General features: G+C 36.0%; 2 protein-coding genes and 1 long non-coding RNA gene across 6 annotated transcripts; 2 read left to right on the top strand and 1 right to left on the bottom strand.

Moving 5' to 3' along the window:
• Nucleotides 1-2,627: 2,627 nt before the first annotated feature.
• Nucleotides 2,628-4,673, top strand: LOC105953843 (uncharacterized). The gene has a single exon (XM_012977522.2). The coding sequence runs from the start codon at nt 2,709-2,711 to the stop codon at nt 4,506-4,508; it is 1,800 nt and encodes a 599-aa protein (XP_012832976.2). The 5' UTR covers nt 2,628-2,708; the 3' UTR covers nt 4,509-4,673.
• A 2,065-nt stretch (nt 4,674-6,738) lies between these two features.
• On the bottom strand, nt 6,739-8,108 carry LOC105953838 (putative disease resistance protein RGA3). The gene is made up of 3 exons (XM_088820345.1): nt 8,000-8,108; nt 7,182-7,664; nt 6,739-7,079 (listed from the first exon to the last, which is right to left on the bottom strand). The coding sequence occupies exons 1-3, from the start codon at nt 8,106-8,108 to the stop codon at nt 6,739-6,741; spliced, it is 933 nt and encodes a 310-aa protein (XP_088676471.1).
• A 1,441-nt stretch (nt 8,109-9,549) lies between these two features.
• On the top strand, nt 9,550-11,574 carry LOC105949487 (uncharacterized). Of its 4 annotated transcripts, XR_016032305.1 has the most exons (7): nt 9,550-9,683; nt 9,821-9,873; nt 10,506-10,626; nt 10,762-10,847; nt 11,075-11,120; nt 11,261-11,276; nt 11,402-11,574. It is a non-coding gene; the product is annotated as an uncharacterized LOC105949487 (long non-coding RNA). The 4 variants fall into 4 exon arrangements; XR_016032304.1 differs by having other exon boundaries at nt 10,762-10,875; nt 11,075-11,494; XR_016032303.1 differs by having other exon boundaries at nt 11,075-11,492.
• The last annotated feature ends 7,500 nt before the right edge of the window (nt 11,575-19,074 follow it).

Consider the following 19,074-nt stretch of genomic DNA (forward strand, 5'->3'; position numbering starts at 1 on the left):
GGGGAGTACGAAGGATATTATTGATAAATATGTGTGTGCAATTATTTTTAAACAGTGAAGAACTGGTATCTCATAAATGTAAATGCATGTCGACATCCAATTGGCCATATAGTTAGAAAATGTATATGGCAATGAATATTTGAAATTAGAAATGAGATAATAAATTGCACATTGACTTGACGTCAACACATATGAAGTTGTGGAGCCTTTAGTACAAAAGTGGGTAGTATTATCGCGGTACATTTGAATACCTTTTGAAAATATTTTATAATGAGAACGATGCAATCAATTTTCGGTGTTCAAATGACTTGACATACAACATGTGTATACAAATACCGCATATCTATATGGATCATCAAATAATAACAATGAAGTAAATTCTTGAAAATATAATGCTTGTAGCATATAATAAATGGTCTCATGAGTTAGACCATTGTGATGATCCATACACAAATTAATAATTTTGTTGGTATAGTCACTTTACTGAATACCATATTAGCGAAATGAATAATCAAATGATTCGTTTATCGTATATATGAATGACTTAGTCTTGTGAGGCTCTTGAAGAGCTCACATAGGCATATTTGATGAAAGAGATTGAGATCAATTGAAGGATAAATTTTATAGATCGAACATTTGTTTTATGGAATTTGTTTCCATCATTTTATGTGATAAGCCTCATTCACTGATTGTCCGGTCTTTGAATATATCAAAAGAGGCCGTCGAAATATTGAAGTTTTCTAAAGTCGCGAGTTAAAGAAGAAAGATGATTTTTGCAATCATCATTAACTATATGTCGGAGATCTATCATTGAATCATTGAGAAAATGATCAAACTCAATCTCATGTCGAATTCAGGGGGAGCGTGATCAATAATTCTAACATTGTACTCTTTTTCCTTCGTCCAAGTTTTTGTCCCAATGGGTTTTTCTTGGCAAGGTTTTAACGAGGCAGTGTGACGCTCATAAGCTTTAAATGGATGTGTACTCTTTTCTCCTTCGATTAGGTTTTGTCCCACTGGGTTTTCCTAACAAGGTTTTTAACGAGGCATATTCCATAGATGGTGGACATCCAAGGGGGAGTGTTATGAAACTTAAAAGTGTGGATGACCACCATTACACCACCATTACTCCCACTACCACCACCATAACTCCCACCATCATCTCCACCATTATTCATCATTAAAAGTGTTGTAACTCTTGACCTTTGAGAGGTCTTTCTTGTACTATATATACAACACAATGTAAATGTATTTTACACAACAAGAAGAAGAGAAATACATATTACATTCTCTCTATTTACTCTCTTATATTCTCTTTGTTATGTTGTCTTCTTCTTCATTTTCTAACACTAGTTAAATATTGTTTAAATTTATATTAAAGAGAAAATATTCTTTCTTGTAGTAACTTGTAACATAGTTTTTATTTTGTTGGATTTTATAAATTCCATAAACGTAGAAAAAATCTATTTTTAAGTAGTTCTTACATTTTTTTTTTCTGTTCTTCTTGGTCTTAAAAAAAAAACATTTTTTTGAGTATAGTTCTTAACTTTTTATTAGTTGAAAAAAATATTCACTCTGTTCAACAGTATCTGTCTCTTTTAAAAAAATAATTGTTCCATATTATCTGTCACTTCACAATTCCAATATTGCATCAATTACATATTTTTCAATTATACCCTTATTAACTCTCCAATACTATTTCTGTATTGATTAATAAACAATGATATTTTTGTCTATCTATATTTATTTTCCTAAAATCGAGACATATTTATTGAGATTTTTAAGACTTGTGTTAAGGTAAAAAACGACACATATTTAGAAACGAAGAGAGTAATTAATTCAACATACCTATGATAACATGGATTATTAGGGAAAACTCCCCTTTTTGCTATTTGCCTTGCTATAGCTCCAATTTTCTTTCGCCTATTTGACATAACTCTGTAGTCTAACTCTAACATTAAATTAATGTTAATTTCACTTGGACACCCTCCAAGATACTGAAATTGCAGACTCACCTCCTCTTAGTCAAAATATTGCCCAAACCTCCCATGTTAGATGGTTTCGTTTACAATGCCTAACGAGTGTTTAAAATGTCACTTTTACCCTCTTTTTAATACAATTAATAACAAAAAAAAAGTAGGAAAAATAAATGAAAATAGGCAAATAGGAAATACCTATTTGACCCTTGTACCCTAAATGGATCAAGTTTTTGAAGGAAACACATTTCCATTTTTTAATTATTATGAGGAACATCCCCGAAACATTTAATTATTTACTGAAACAGCCACGAAACCTTTTCGACAGATGTCATGGAAAGGTTTACGAAACGTTTCCGAAAGAACGCGTTTAAGTAGAAGTTTCACATGTTTCTTGGGTATTGATTAGTAGATGCAAAATGACAGTTATGCCCTTAAAAAATAGAAATATCCTTTTAAAACGGAGAATCCCGGCGAAAACAATACCAAAAAAATTTGACAGTTGGGGCGATATCAAACCGTAGTAATATTTTCAAGGGGTATAATGTAATTTTTGTATTTGTAGAGGGGGCTAGTGCAAAACTTGGAATTTTCAAGGGGCTGAGCTGTTATTTGTTTTTATTATGCTGAATTAAAATAAAAGTTTTATTTATTTATTTTAATTTTAGAAAACGGAATGAGTTTAAGCACACCAAACCAGTAGAATTGGCTTTCACAAAATCTCTGAAGAAGATGAAGTTTTCTGGAAGAGCGCTGATTCGTAGAGCAATTGCTACTACATCTTCTCATCAGTACGGTATATTTGCTGATCCCTTTTCTTTCTTCTGTTCAAATTTTCATAGTGTGGGTCACAAAGATCGATCCTTTTCACCTAAGCCCAGAATAGATTTGAGTTGTATAAATGAATTAGACGATGCTTTTTTCTTGTTTCGTCAAATGGTGAGAATGCAGCCACAGCCTTCCGTTTTTGAATTCACCAAACTACTGCAAGTTATTTTCAAGATGAAGCAATACTCGGGTGCCCTTAAACTGTTCGACGAAATGCGTCAATGGGCTGCCCCTATAGATGAGTACACAATGAACATCTTAATTAATTGCTGCTGCCTTTTGAAACGCATAGACGTTGGTTTTGCTATCTTCGGCATCTTCCTTAAACACGGTTACGAGGCAGATGTTACGACATTCAACACCCTCCTAAAAGGTCTCTTTTTAGATGGTAATGTGGCCGAGGCAGAGAAATTGTTCAAGAAGATTTTGACTTTGAAACTCTGTGAGCCAGACGATGTTACGATTCTTACTGCGATTGACGGGCTCTGCAAAGCTGGACGTGTTCATACTGCCCGTGATTTGCTTTTGTTGTTGGAAAAGACTATCTATAAACCCGATGTTAAGGCGTATAGTGCGGTAATTGATTGTTTATGCAAGTGCCGAATGGTGGATAATGCACTCGAGCTCAAGTCTAGAATGATTGATAAGGGCATTTCACCGACTGTCGTCACATATAGCTCGATGATTCAGGGCTTGTGCAATTTTGGTAGATGGAAAGAGGTGAAGGACTTACTAAATGAAATGGTCGATCACAAGATATACTTGACTGTCGTTACTTTTAATATATTGGTGGACGCATTTTGTAAGGAAGGAAATGTTAAAGAGGCTGAGGATGTTTTGAAAATTATGAAGCAACAAAATATTAGTCCCGTTATTGTCACGTACAATGCGTTAATAGATGGGTATTGTTTGCAAGGGAAAATGGATAAAGCGAAAGAAGTATTTGATTCTATAACGGGCAACGGCCTTAAGGCATGTATTATCAGCTATGGCACTTTAATAAACGGATATTGCAAGAAGGGAAAAGTTGATGAAGCTCTGCGACTTTTTCTCGAAGCTTCTTCTAAAGGTTTAGAACACACGACATTTACCTATAGCATCATGATACACGGATTATTTAGTAAAGGCAGAAATGCTGACGGATGGAAGCTTTATAAGGACATGGAAGCTCGGCACGTACCTCCAGATTTATATACTTGCAATATTTTGTTGGAAGGCTTGTGCAAGACACAGCAGATTGCTGACGCGTTTTTATTTCTACGGGCGATGGAAGACAAAGGGTTAAACCCTAATATAGTCACATACGGGATCTTGATTAATGGTTTGTGCAAAGATGGGAAACTTGTAGAGGCGAAAAATATTTTAAACGAACTTCCTTCCAAAGGATTGAAACCTAATATTAAAATATACACCGTTATTCTCGGTTCACTTTGCCGAGAAGGGTGTGTAGAGGAGGCAAAAGATTTGATTGTGAAAATGGAGAGATGTGGTTGTGCACCGGATAGTGTGATGTACAACAGCATAATCCAGGGTTTGCTAAAGAAGAAAGAGGTTTACAAGGCAATCCCGTTCTTAGAGGACATGCACAAAAGGGGATTCTATGCCGATGCATCTACTTCTTCCATGTTAATTAATCACGTGCAAGGATCAAACAAAGACGATATTCTTCTGGAGATGATGAAGAAAGTTGTACCGAAAATCTAAATTAATTATTTGGGCTTCTGAAATTTTTGCAGATACAACATCTGTATATGTACTTTTGACTTGTGATTTTTACGGTTGTCGCAATCCTTATATTATGGGTGGATGAGTGGCGTAGGAAAGATAACAAACCGCCGGCATTTTGACAAGAAAGAAGATAAAAATTTGTATATGTGTGCTAACGGATTCCTTTTTTCTCGATTTTGTATTGGGTATGACAAGAACTTAAATGCAGATATGTCCAAGCAAAAAATAGTTTTGCAAATAAACTCATCCCCATTATTTTGTTCAAAATACCCCTCATAATACAATTTTCATTAATTTCATCTATTGTACTCTAACTTTATCAATATTTCACATTGACCCGGATTCGAACAAATACATCACACTACCCCATTTTCACAATTTTTTGAAAAGATATTTTTTCTCGGCCGGTCGTCGGCGTTGACCGCCAGTCTCCGGCGTTGACTTTTTTTTTTTTTTGGAAATTCTGATTTTTGAATTAGTTTTTCTCCATAAATTACTGTGTTAACAACAAAATTACTGTCTGAGACAGTAATATTGAATGCAAAAACAATAATATGAATATTACCACATAAATATTACTAATATTATTGTCCCAATCAGTAATATTTTGGGTATGAAAAACAATTTTTTCGATTTCTTTTGTACCTCCATTTCTTCCGTATCGAATAAAAACATACGATCATTCAAATTTATCGATTAAAGGGCAAATAAAGGGTGAAATACATAAGACTAATTTTGATTAAAACTCTTAAACTGAGTGAGGAATGAGAGTGGGAGAGGTTTAAACAGAGAAATAAATTATCCTTTTGTAACAAGTAAAAAAAATAGCAAATAAACACTGAGACCATAAATTTTAAACCAGCTGCAGAGCAGCACGTCCATGTGTTATATTTTTCGACGAACTCGATTCACTTGCTTCAGCTCGAGTTGCTAATCCTTAATTTTAATTTTCTTTTCTTCCTTTTAATCTTTGATTTTAGGGGGCTCAACTACCTACATTTTTTTGTCCTTGATTTAATTTTACGATGTGTGATTCATTAGGAATCGAGCATGCACTTCTGAGGGCCCGGCAGTTTTTGACCTCCTGGTGAAATCCTAAGATTTTAAGATAATAAGTTGGAGTGAAAATGAATGCAACAAATATTTGTCTCGTATCATGTACGAATTCATAAGCTCTAAAAGTCGAGTTCCGGAGCTGAGAATAATACGATACATATAAAATTACACTTATTAATATTTGCTATAAAATTCCAACGTGCAAGTATTTATGCCTTGAGCGACCTATTCAATTTATGCGACAAATTTAGATGACGTTAGTTGGAAAGTCGAATCCATCCAAAATTACGCGGGGAATATGGGAAATCTTGGGCCACTCAGAATCTCCGTCTGGTCGCCTTGTTAGATTTAACATCGGAGATTGGTAAATTAGTAAAAGAATTAAGTTGGTGAGACGTAGCATGGCTTCCTTAGACGGTAGACGCCGCAACTTGTTGCAGTTATTAAGACAAGTTGTTGTTGTTGTTGTTGTTGTTCCCAATTACCCAATCAGGCAATTCTTCAATCTCTTCGAAATCATGTAAGTATATCTCTAAAGGAGCAGTGAGATGTTGAAGCTGCTCTGGTAGATCCCGACTCTGCTTTGTCCCGTACAAGTATAATGTACAAAGAGATTTTGCTGAACCTTTCAAGATGGCATCGAAAACCGAGGAATGTGAGGACTCACCGTAACTTGTACTCGTGCTTAAAGTACCCCGCAAGCTGCAGTCACTAGACGACAACCCAATCTTCGAGGAATTGGTGGTTGGAATATCAGGAATCCTTAACTCCGAGAGACGATGCATTTTCTGCAAACACCCCGTCACCATTCCCACATTCATCCTTAAGTTGCTCGAGTGACTCCGCACATGACTCCATCATTTCACTCGGCAAATCGGTCAACCCGGGGCATGTACGAATACTCAATTCACGAAGGCAACTCAATCCTAATAATAATAATTGTTGTTCATCATGTGATTCGTGTGGATATGGTAACTCTCTAAAATTCGGACAATAACATATCTCCAACTTTTTTAGTAGAGAGGCATAGCCACTCTGGAAGCAGGGCACTAGATGTGTTAAGTTGGGACAATAAATTATCTTCAACTCTGATAGATTTTGATTTTTATGTAATAACCAATCTGGGAGACACACCAATCCGTCAATTGAATTAATTCGGAGTTTTGTAAGAGAGATTAATTTGATCCCACATATGCTCGCCAAAGGTAAATTTACTGTTGACTTGAGAAATCTCCAATTCTTTTAGGCATGGAAAATGACTTGGAGCACTCTCCAATTGCATGCACATTATAATCTTCAAGTACTCGAGGCGAGGAAATGCCACCACAAGTTGAGATAGTCGTCGATTGTCCGTTGCATTTGGCATCAACTCTGCTTCTAACCACTCTGTCAGCTTCCACATACAAACCAACTCGAGCCTTTCAAGTGCCGGAAATATAGTAATTGCATTACCTGATCTGCTACACTTGTCTATTCCGTAGAATGACGAACCTATGGATTTCACATTCTACATACCATGTAGATAAAGATTCTTCAAATGTCGCAAGTGCCCTAGCATTGGAATTTGTTCGCATTCTCTGCAATTTCGAAGACCTATCTCCATTAGATTATTAAGCTCCGACATCATTGAACACCATGGTGGCAGATTTCTTCCTGGAAATCCACAAATGTTTAAGCTCTTTAAATTTGGGTGGGGTTGGAGGCCTTCCAAAACACTCTCATTGCCATATTGACCGTGTCTCCACACAAGCTTTAACTTGACTATGTTTAACTTTTCTAATAAATCTGCTCTTTTAGCCTCTTCTTTGTCACGCACCTTTTCAAGATTATAAATCTCTAGTTCCCCTTTTAGATTCTTCAAGCTTCCGAGTTCACCAATTCCACAACTCTTTTTATCGCTCACTCCAAAGTATATCGGTGTTCGAAGAGATATTAATCTTCCCATCTCCGGAGGCAATTCGATTTGAGAAGGAAGGTGGAGATGTCTCAAGTTCATCAAGTGTTTCAATGTGTTTGGCAACTTTTCCACGTGACATGCTCTTAATGTCTGCAAGTGATAGAGATCACCAACTGAGTCTGGTAAACATTTAATAAATGTGTGAAAAATGTCCAAACATCTCACATGTATTAACTCTCCAATGGAACTTGGCAACTCATCAAAATTAAACGACCAACTGAATTCAAAATTAAAACGTGTAACGATTTGAACTTTGAGAACATGAGATTGCATATAATACTATCACTGAAACATAATGAACGAAGACAACTTGCTTGTTCTTTTAAGATAGTATGTGATTGATCATCAATCGATTCCCAACCTATGTACCGAACTTGATCGCTTGAATTTAAAATAGAGGAGGCAAGATCATGCACAAGATCGTGCATGTTATAATATATTATATTATCGTCACCGTTTCTCTCCACAACTTGTAGCAACAAGGAGTTCTCTAAAAGGTTATGAAAGAATTTGTTGCCCACAATCTCCATATCATCATTTCCTCCAAGAAATCCCTCTGTCATCCACAACTCAACCAAGCGTTCCCTTGGTAAGTCATATCCTTTAGGATATATCGAACAGTATGCAAAACACTTTTTCAGTGCTGGTGACGACAAATGATCAAAACTCAGTTTTAAAATCTTGGAGACTGTGTAGAAATGATGAAACACATAATGAAGAAGATGAATTGTGTCATGTATTTCATCAATGAGAGCTTGTACATTTATATACACATAAGAGAGAAACAATAAAAGGAAGAAACTAATTACATCTAATCAAATCCCTAATCAAATCAATAATTAAGACTTGATTGAATCTAATTAAATCATTAATCAAATCACTAATTAAGACTTGATTGAATCTAATCAAATCACCTAATTAAGGCTAAACTAAATCAATAATGAATATATATTATATTCCTCTAACACCCCCCGTCAAGTTGGAAGTGGTATTGATATATCAAAAACACCCAACTTGAGAACTAATCGTCGATAAGCTTCACCGCCAAGTGGTTTCGTAAAACTATCTGCTAGTTGATCACTTGAACGTAGGTATGAGGGAGCAATGAGACCTGCCTGAATTTTTTCTCGAACAGAATGACAATCAATCTCAATGTGCTTGGTTCGTTCTTGAAAGACAGGATTTTCTGCAATGTGTATAGCAACTTGGCTATCACAATGAATTGGAATTGGTTGAGAGTGGTTGAAACCGAGATCCGTTAGAATATATTTTAACCACTGTAACTCACACGTAAGTGCAGCGAGAGAACGATATTCGGCTTCGGTAGAAGAACGAGAAACGGTTGGTTGTTTCTTAGTTCACTACTAGAAAATCATGATTTAGCAACGGTAGCTAGCAACGAACAAAACAATCCGTTGCTAAATAAGTAATTAGCGATGGGATTAGCGACGTAAAACAAAATCGTCCCATCGCTTATGGAGTTTCAGTTCTAGCAACAGATATTAGAGACGAATGATAAATCCGTTGCTAAAATAAATATTTAGCAACATAATTCGGTGATGGATAATAACCTGTTACTAAAAATAAATATTAGCATCATATGTAGCGACAGATTAAAGGACCTGTGGCTAAAATAGATAGTTAAGATTGTTGTTTTTAAATTTAAAATATAATATTGAGGATTTTGTACTGTTATCATGTAATTATTATTCTGTTTTTTTTTTGATTATTTTAATTAATATTATTTATTTATATATATTTATTTTAATAATTATATTGTAATTAACTATTAAAAGTGATGAAATAAATAATATGTATAAAAACGTATATCATTTGTCACCTAAATGACTAGGCAGAAAACATTGTAACACGTGTTTAGTCTTTTATCAATTATTTAATTAAAGTTATAGAAATATTTAAATATTTATGTATAACAATAACAACACTAGATTTATAATAAAATATTAATAAATATACCGAAAGATGTATAATTTAAAGGAAAATGTCCAAACCCCAAACAACAGCGGAGCAAAATTCACAGCCGAAGCCCTAATTTTTATGGAGGATTCTCTCGATTTATCGATGTCCGAGTCCTGATTTCCAACTGTTGAAGTTTTTGTACTGAGTGTTCGGAAGAGGTAAGGAACCCAATTAGTTTATTAATGTATTGCGAGGAATATCGATATGTCGAAAAATGATTTCTGCAGCAAATCTGTAATTTCAAGGTAAATTTCATTCTTAAGTTTTCCTCAATATTTCTCTTTCTTTTTACAAGGTTTTCTCTTCAGTGGAAATGAACGAGTTTTGCTCCAAATCCCTAATGTCAATGTAAGTTTCAATTCTTAATTTTTTTCCCGATGTACGATTTTTGAGTTATCTTATGAAAACGCTAGCTAGCACTTGCTCGGTTGCCCTTTCGAATCTTCATTGATCTTGAACTTCTAATATTTCAAAAGAACAATTTTTGCAGGGATTTGGTTAAAATATGATTTTTTACCCTGCTTATCTGATATGTTTTGAATTATTTCTTTCGTTCGTGGGTGCATATAATATATTCTTTAAATTGTTTTGCTTTTGGTAAATTAATGAATTGGCGAATGTTATTTGAATTTTCATTCGATTATCTTTTGAACATGATAATAGATTTGTTTGTTTATGTTTTTTTTTTGCTAGAAAATTTGGATTTTTATTGGCTTTGTTATTGTCTTTCGATATGTTTCCTTCCCATTATTTGAGAAGAAATAAAAGTTTGCGTATTTGTTCTCTTACTTATTATAGATGGTTAGGTGTTGCAGCTATTTTGTTTGCGTGTCGATTATCTCAAGTGTTGTTCAGAGGTGCAGAATTTATTTATGAACTTGACTTTGATTAATCATCTTGAAATCTGATTAGATACGTATAAAATAATTTTTTTGTGATGGCTCATGGCTTTCATTCGTTAACTTTTTGATGACTTGTAGCATGATGCAGGAAATTCAAATAAATTCACAAACATAATCTTATGGATGCGTAAAAGAACTCAATTTTTTCTCCATTAACGAAGAAAGCATTAGGATGCTTGATGGAAACAAAGTTCACAGAGTATGTTCTTTGCTCCATTGATTTCTCATCATCTCTTAGCCTCTGTTTATGTTATCTTTTATGCTTGCAAATGATATCGAGGCAGTCTGCTATTTTTACTATTAAAAATACTTATCCACATTAATGATTTTTTAGGAAACCGAATTGAGTTGTCAATAGAGAAGAGGGGAAGATCATAAGAGGCGTAGTACTAGAATTCCAAATTCTATACATATGTAATGGTAAGCATGTTTGATGAGGCTTTCCCAGGTTAGAGAAAAAATTGAATTGATAACTTCTTTTCTTTTATCTTTTAAAGAGAATGGTCTGATGATAACATAGTAAACTGAGTATATATTTGCTTCTATTTATTTTACATACATATTTTAGCTAGATATCAGTATAAAGATTCAAATTAGATTTCATTCACTGCTCATTTTCTCAAGTTGTTTTCTTGGCTTTTTAACAGTTGTTTTTCTTGATGATGTTGTGAAGCACAAGTGCTACATTTAAAGGTAAATGTTTTACCTTACTATTTATTAGGATCAAAGTTGTCTTTTTATTTTAAAGTCAATATTTTGATTTGATTTACTATTCAATTCGAAATTTTGTTTTGTTATCTCCTTCACAATTGTTTATGTTGCTACATTTGCAGGGAAAAGTTGTATCGGGTATGAAATATTCACTTTCTTACACAATTTGTTTTATTAGGATTTCAAGTTGTCTTTTTAGCTTAGCGTCAATATTTAGCTAATCACATTTATCTTGTCTTGGACTACTTTTGTGTACTATGCAGCTAGTATTCAGGATGTCATCTACGTGGTACAAGTAAACCACAAGCATATGTCGATTGGATAGACTGAAGAGACGGTGTGTGTCGCACTTATAGAATAGGATTGATGTATTTTAAATTTTGACAGTGTTTCAAATTGCTTTCAAAACAGTATTGCTACAGTTTGTAATACAAATTTGTAACATTGTATGCTGAATTTTTATATCTAATTGTTATTTTTTGGTATACAATATATATTAAATAGGTATCAAAATAAAAAAAATATATTTTTTTTAATTGTTCAAATATTTTTTGCGACGGATTTAGATACGATTTAATCCCTATCTAAAGTAGCGACGGATTTGGCGATGGGTCATTCAGTTTCTACATTACCGACGGATCTGGCGACGGGCCATTCTATTGCCACTGTAGCAACGGATCCGGCAACGGCTTATTCTATTGCTAAAATGTAGCAACGGATTTGTGCACGTCGTCGCTAAATTTAGCGACGCGCCTTTTAGCGACGGCATTGGAGACGAGCATTATCTGTTGCTAACTCTTGATTAGTGACGGATTTTTACTTTTTAGCAACAAATTCGTCCGTTGCCAAATCATGATTTTCTAGTAGTGGTTTTCCAAGAAATAGGACTAGAACCCAACATGGTGAAATAACCAGTGGTAGACCGACGAGTGGTAGGACAACCAGCCCAATCAGAGTCGGCATATCCTACTAGAGTGAGAGAACTAGATGCAGAAATGAATAAACCTTTACCAACAGTACCTTTAAGATAACGAAGGATGCGACTGGCAGCATCAAGATGAGTTGAATGCGGATTTTGCATGAATTGACTAAGAGTATTTACCGCATATTGAATGTCAGGTCGTGTTACAGTGAGATATAGCAGACGCCCTATGAGACGTCGATAGATTGATGGATTGGGAAGGGGAGTCCCATCATGTGGACGTAAATGAAGATGTGGTTCCATTGGAAAATCAGACGGACGAGAACCTGAAATCCCGGAATCAGATAAGATGTCTAGAGTATACTTGCGTTGACATAAAAAATTGCCTTGTTTAGAACGAGATACTTCATTACCCAAAAAGTATCAAAGATTTCCAAGATCTTTTATGGAAAAAGAATTGGCAAGAATTTTTTTGATATCGGAAATAACATCATCATTATTTCCTGTAATGATAATATCATCAACGTAGACGAGTATAAAAATGGATGTCTTATTACGAATATATGTAAAAAGACTGTAGTCTGAAATTGATTGATGAAAGCCTCGACTAATAAGAGTGGTTGAGAATTTGGAGAACCATTGACGAGATGCTTGTTTAAGACCATAGATTGATTTATTTAATTTACATACACGAGTCTCCCCTTTGTGAGAGAAGCCAGGGGGAAGTTTCATATAGACCTCTTCATTAAGATCTCCTTGAAGAAATGCATTGTTAACATCAAGTTGGTGGATTGACCAACTTTTAATGGCAGCAATTGAGAGTAGGAGACGTACAGTAACTAGTTTTGCCACAGGTGCGAAGGTATCATGATAATCAATTCCTTCAATTTGGGTGTAACCTTTGGCAACTAGACGAGCTTTATATCGATCAATTGAACCATCTGACCGATATTTAATTTTGAAGACCCATTTACAACCAATGGGTGATTTGCCGGGTGGAATTTGACATAAGGACCAAGTGTTATTTAATTCTAGATCTCGAATTTCCTTGGCCATTGCATCACGCCATTCAATTGATTTTATGGCTTGAGAATATGATCGCGGCTCTTGATTCTTAATGACATTTGTGAGAAAGGCGCGATGGGGATGACTTAAATTACGGAAAGAAATGTAATTTGCTAGTGAAAAAGTGGATAGTGAAATATGATTACAAATATAATCATTGAGACGCTTTGGTTGGTGACGAATGCGTTGAGGGTAATTACGAACAATTGTTGTAGAAGGTGAATCAGAAGATGGTGTGCCATCGGAAATAGATGGAGAATTAGTTGAACCATCAAGTTGAGAAGGTGAGGAAGGAGATTCGGAAATAGAGGGAGAATTGATTGAATCGTCAAGTTGAGAGGGTAAGGAAGGAGATGATGGCGAGTCATCCAAACTCGTAGTTTCATTATGAGGAATAGAATCACCCGAAGGGGGGTCGATGAGTGGTGTAGGGTAGTCAAAAGTCCCATTATCATTGATCGGAGTAATTGAAATTGGATCTTGTAAAGATGAATTTGCAAGATCATGATATGGAAAAATTGACTCATGAAATATGACATCGCGTGAAACGTAAATTTGACGAGTTTTGAGGTCGTATATACGATATCCCTTTTGTCCATAAGGATAACCAACAAAGATGCCAGGCTTTGCTGGTTCATCAAATTTATGTTGAATATTTATATTTTTAGCAAAACAAAACACCCAAAAACTCGAAGAGAGGAATAAGATGGAAGATGTCCAACTAAGACTTAATGAGGAGATTTATATTGAAGGACTGGAGTTGGAAGTTTGTTAATGAGAAATGCAGCGGTTAGAATACATTCACCCCAAAAAGAAAGAGGCAAGTTTGCTTGAAATCGTAAAGCTCGAGCGACATCAAGGAGATGCCGATGTTTACGTTCTACAATGCCATTTTGTTGTGGGGTCGCAACACAACTACGTTGATGAATGATTCCATTATCATGAAACCATATTTGAATTTATTTGGAAAGAAATTCAGAACCATTATCTGAACGTATGGTTTGAAGTTGAGGAAGAAAAATATCCCCATTTCCGGAATTGAAACGAGAGACTTTTGTGTTAAATTGACGACGAATTAGATTAAAAAAATGGGTTATCATGTTGAAAGTTTCGGATTTGTGTTTCATTAGATAAATCCAAGTGCATCTTGAATAATCATCAACAATAGTTAAGAAGAATCGTGATCCATTTTGTGAGGGTATAGAGAAAGGACCCCAAATATCAACATGAATCAATTCAAAACAATGAGAAGAACAAGATGTACGTTGAGGAAATGAAAGACGTGCCTGTTTAGCACGTGGACAAACATCACAATCAAAATCCTTATTTGGAATAATATTTTGAGAATTCTTAACAATAAAATCAAAACGAGGCCTAGATTGATGACCAAGGCGAGAATGCCATAGATCAAATTTATTACATTGCTTAATAGAAAGAGCATAATTAGAAACCAAATTGCAATCAAGGTAGAAAGGACCATTGTAAGGATTACCCCGACCAATCGTCTTCTTCGTTGATTGGTCCTGAAATATACATCCAGACGAAGAAAAAATTATATCACAATTTGTGGATTTCGTAAATTTTGAAATGGATAACAAATTGAACTTAAACGATGGAATGTAAAAAACATTCATGAGAATGAAAGTACCAAAACATTTGACAGTGCCTATGTGAGTCACAGGCGCGTGAGAGCCATCAGGCAATTGAACATATATGTTTTTACGAATAGGGGAATATGAAGAAAAAAATGAGAGAGATGTACATATATGATTAGAAGCACCGGAGTCAATAATCTAACAAAATGACGAAAATGTGTGATTTTTACCTGCTAAGTGCACTGAGGGTCCACTAGTTTCTTCTTTGGCAAGAAGTGTGAGAAGCTTGTTGTATTGTTCGTGCGTGAGTGAACTAGACATAAGAGTGGAGTTGGATGGTGGTGGCACGGATTTCTTCACATGTTTGTCGGGAAAGCCATGAAGTTGATAGCATGTAGCAAGAGTATGACCATGTTTGTTGCAATGGTAACAAAACGGACGTTGACGTTTTCCCGACGGACGAAATGGAGGTTTAGATGCTTGAAGTGCAGCGGCATCAACAGTAGGAGTTGTGAGAATATTGATCTCTTGCTGCTTTTATTCTTGACGAACCAAATTATAGATACGTTGAATGGAAGGAAATGGTTCCATCAAGAGAATTTGGCTGCAAATAGCGGAAAAACGATCATGTAGTCCTTGAAGAAATTCCATGGATCGATCTTGATTTTGTTGGTCAATAATACTTTTAGCATTACCACAAATGCAAGGAGTGATATGGATAATGGAACCGAGTTCATCCCATAGAGATTTGAGTTGCGTAAAATACAATGAAACAGACATGCTTTCTTGTTTGAGGGCAGAAATTGACTGTTTCAATTGATAAATTTTTGGAGCATTTGATTGAGAAAAACGATCCTTGAGATCGGTCCAAATTTGTGCTGCAGTTTCAGCATACAAGATACTTGGACGGATCTCAGGTGAAACAGAATTAAGGATCCAACTTCCTACCAAATCGTTACAACGTTCCCAATTAGAAATGTCAGATTTCTCTGTCGGAATTGGGAGTGACCCATCAACGAAACCAAGCTTATTTTTGGCACGAAGTGCCATTGTGACTGCACGACTCCATGATCCGTAATTATCTCCTGTCAACAAAGGTGTGACAAGGATAGTAGAAGGACTATCGGAATGATGGATTGTGTATAAATCGGTGATGATGGGTGTGGGTGATGATGAAGAAGACTTTGTAGGAAGAAGATCATCGGTAGACATTTTGAAGAATGAGGAGAAAAAAAATCAAAGATTCTCTGATACCATGTAGAAATGATGAAACACATAATGAAGAAGATGAATTGTGTCATGTATTTCATCAATGAGAGCTTGTACATTTATATACACATAAGAGAGAAACAATAAAAGGAAGAAACTAATTACATCTAATCAAATCCCTAATCAAATCACTAATTAAGACTTGATTGAATCTAATTAAATCATTAATTAAATCACTAATTAAGACTTGATTGAATCTAATCAAATCACCTAATTAAGGCTAAACTAAATCAATAATGAATATATATTATATTCCTCTAACAGACTGAGTTTTCATCTCTTAAATCTGAGAGCTTAGTTCTCTTCAATATGGAGCCACTCATCAATCGACTTACCAAGCAACAATCCCCCAACCATTCTAGCCGCCAATGGCAAACCTTGGCATTTTTTTTTTTTGCAATAGATACCCCTATGGGCTCAAATTCTGATGGAACATTAGCTATTGGGAAGGCTTTTGCTTCGATTATGGACCAACACTGCTCTTCTGACAATTCTTTTAGTTTGTGAATAGGAAGTGTTGTCACCAGTGAAGCAACACTTTGATTTCTTGTAGTAACTATTAGCGTATCTTTATTATATATATATATTACGTTATCTTTATATACCTATTATTATTATTCTTATTTATTAGGTTACCTTGTATATTAGGTTTCCTTGTATATTAAGTTACCTTGTGTAGTAGGTTAGAGTTTCCTACATGTAACTATATATATGATTAATATACGTAAGAGATATCATTCTCTCTTTTCTCCAAATATATTTCTCCTATATGGTATCAGACACTAGGTTAACCTAGCCGTCACCACCTCTTCTTATCTTTTTTCTGCATAGCCGTGCCCTAGCCCCTTCTTCTCCATGGCCGGCGAATCTTCATCTTCTTCTTCCTCCACCGCCCCTCTCAATCCTTTTCACCTTGCTCATGCCATCTCTAATATCAAATCCCTTATCCCCGTTACTCTAGATCTAAAAAATCCTAATTATCAAAAGTGGAGCCACTTTTTCACGATTACGGTCGGTCGTTTCTGCCTCTCCGATCTTCTCCATGGCAAACCCCGACCGGATTCGATTTCTGCCGACGAATGGCAGCGAGCCGACTATCTCCTCCAATCTTGGATCTACGGCACCATCTCCGACGATCTATCCAGCATGGTTCTCTCAAAAACCTCCACCGCCAGTGATCTATGGAACGCCATCTCTTCTCTCTTCACCGATAACAAAGACTATCGAGCCATTCAACTTGAAGAAAAATTCAAGTCCCTCAAGAAAGGCGCTCTCTCCATTCACGATTATTGCCAAATAATCAAGACCACGGCGGACAGCTTGGCCGATGTCGGAAATTCAATCTCCGACAAACAACTCGTTCTACAAACCCTACACGGCCTTCCGAAAAATTACGGGACCGTCGCCAATCTCATCTCCTTTCAAAATCCCCTTCCCACCTTTCTACAGACTCGTTCGCTCCTTCAGATGGAAGAAACAAGAATTTCTGAACCGGAGCAGACCGCTGCTGTTTTCTACGCCTCCAACGCGAACTGTCCATCCAACAGTTGCAACAGTTCCTGCAACAGTTCCCGCGGAGGTAGTTCTTCGCGCTATCAGCGCGGGGGTGGCCGATCCAACCGTCGCGGAGGTCGCAGCACTAACCGTCACCTCATGCAGCACTACGGCTATCATAGTGCTCATGGCGCATCTCAACTTTGGCGCGCACCTTACCGACAACAGTCAATTCTGGGATCCGCTCAAAATACATCGGGCCACCCAGCGGCTCAAGCCTACTTTACTGGACCACCTGAACCCTACACCGGTCACTCGGCTCCTACTCAGGCTCATCCGCAGCAGCAACCGTGCCACAGCTCCAGCAGTTCCATCAACAGTTGCAACAGTTCCTGCAACAGTGCCAGCGTGGTGGATCTCGCTAACCGTTTGAATACGGTGACACTTCAGCAGCCTACCGAGTCACAGTGGTTCATGGACAGCGAGGCGACCTCTCATATGGCACCACACTCAGGTAATTTCAATTTTGTTTTTAATCCTGGCAGTAAATTCCCCAAACATGTCGTCGTTGGTACTTGCTAATAAATGTAAACCTGCGGGCAAAAAGGTCAAAATTCACCAGTCCTGTTAGTTCTGTCACAAGGCTACGTAAGGGCTCTAAGACGAAATGTTAATCTGCAGTCTATAAAAAATCAATTTGGTTCCTTTGTTTTTAAATAGTTTTTTTGTATTATTTTCATATAGTAAATCGACATTAGTAGTGCCTACTACTAAAATTTATCGCGTGCAAGTGGCATTATTAGTGACATAAATACAAGATAAAATGTAATTTTACCGCAGAGATTAAGAGAAGAATCCACATAGTAAACAAATGACAGTCACCATGATATTTGATATACTAAAATCAATGGTGCAAAAACAGACGAACAGAACATAAAGGAATTACCGATACACGAACCTGGAAAGTCGGGTGTCTCCGTGTAAATATTCAGGTTTTGCCTTCTTCAACTGATCCAATCAACTGGTATTTATATTTTATACGGTAATGTAGTAATGCGGTACAGTAGAAACATAATATGTGTGTCCACAGATACGTAGTGATAAATCATGTGAAACCGATTGCCAGAAATCTAAGGATCATTCAAACATGAAAAAATGCAACAAATGGGAAAAAACGAAACAATGCTTCGACTACACACATTGTGTTTAAGTGCAATTATGGAGAAGCACTGTTTCTTTAACAATCACGTATCAAAACTGGTGCGAATAAGCACAAATGACGGCATGATCAGTTACGAACAACACGTAAATTTTCTTACTTTAATACCTGTTAAGTATATATTTTTATACTTTATCGTACCTTTTTATTTGAGCTTTAGGTGTGATTTAACGATAATTGGTGCTTAAAAAGTTGATTTATTGTATTTTAGGTATAAATTGGAGAATTGGAAAAGTTTGGGGTCAAAACTGCAATTTTGGAGAAAATATGGGCCAAAAGTGAAATAATCAAAAATCTGAAGAAATTGGCACGGGACGGCCGTCCCAAATTTACACCTAAAAATGGGACGGCCGTGCCAAATGCAGAAATTGG

Source organism: Erythranthe guttata, chromosome 7 (genome assembly GCF_056151865.1).
Source record: "Erythranthe guttata isolate IM_541 chromosome 7, IM_541, whole genome shotgun sequence".
Lineage (NCBI taxonomy): Eukaryota > Viridiplantae > Streptophyta > Magnoliopsida > Lamiales > Phrymaceae > Erythranthe > Erythranthe guttata.

Excerpts from the sequence above, each read along its gene's own strand:
- LOC105953843 (XM_012977522.2), top strand. The coding sequence starts at position 2,709 with ATGAAGTTTTCTGGAAGAGCGCTGATTCGTAGAGCAATTGCTACTACA.
- LOC105953838 (XM_088820345.1), bottom strand. The coding sequence starts at position 8,108 with ATGACAGAGGGATTTCTTGGAGGAAATGATGATATGGAGATTGTGGGC. Across the intron at positions 7,665-7,999 it reads ACAAGTTGTGGAGAGAAACG|ACTCAGTTGGTGATCTCTAT; the intron begins GTGACGATAATA and ends AATGTTTACCAG. Across the intron at positions 7,080-7,181 it reads TAATAATCTAATGGAGATAG|GTTCGTCATTCTACGGAATA; the intron begins GTCTTCGAAATT and ends TGAAATCCATAG.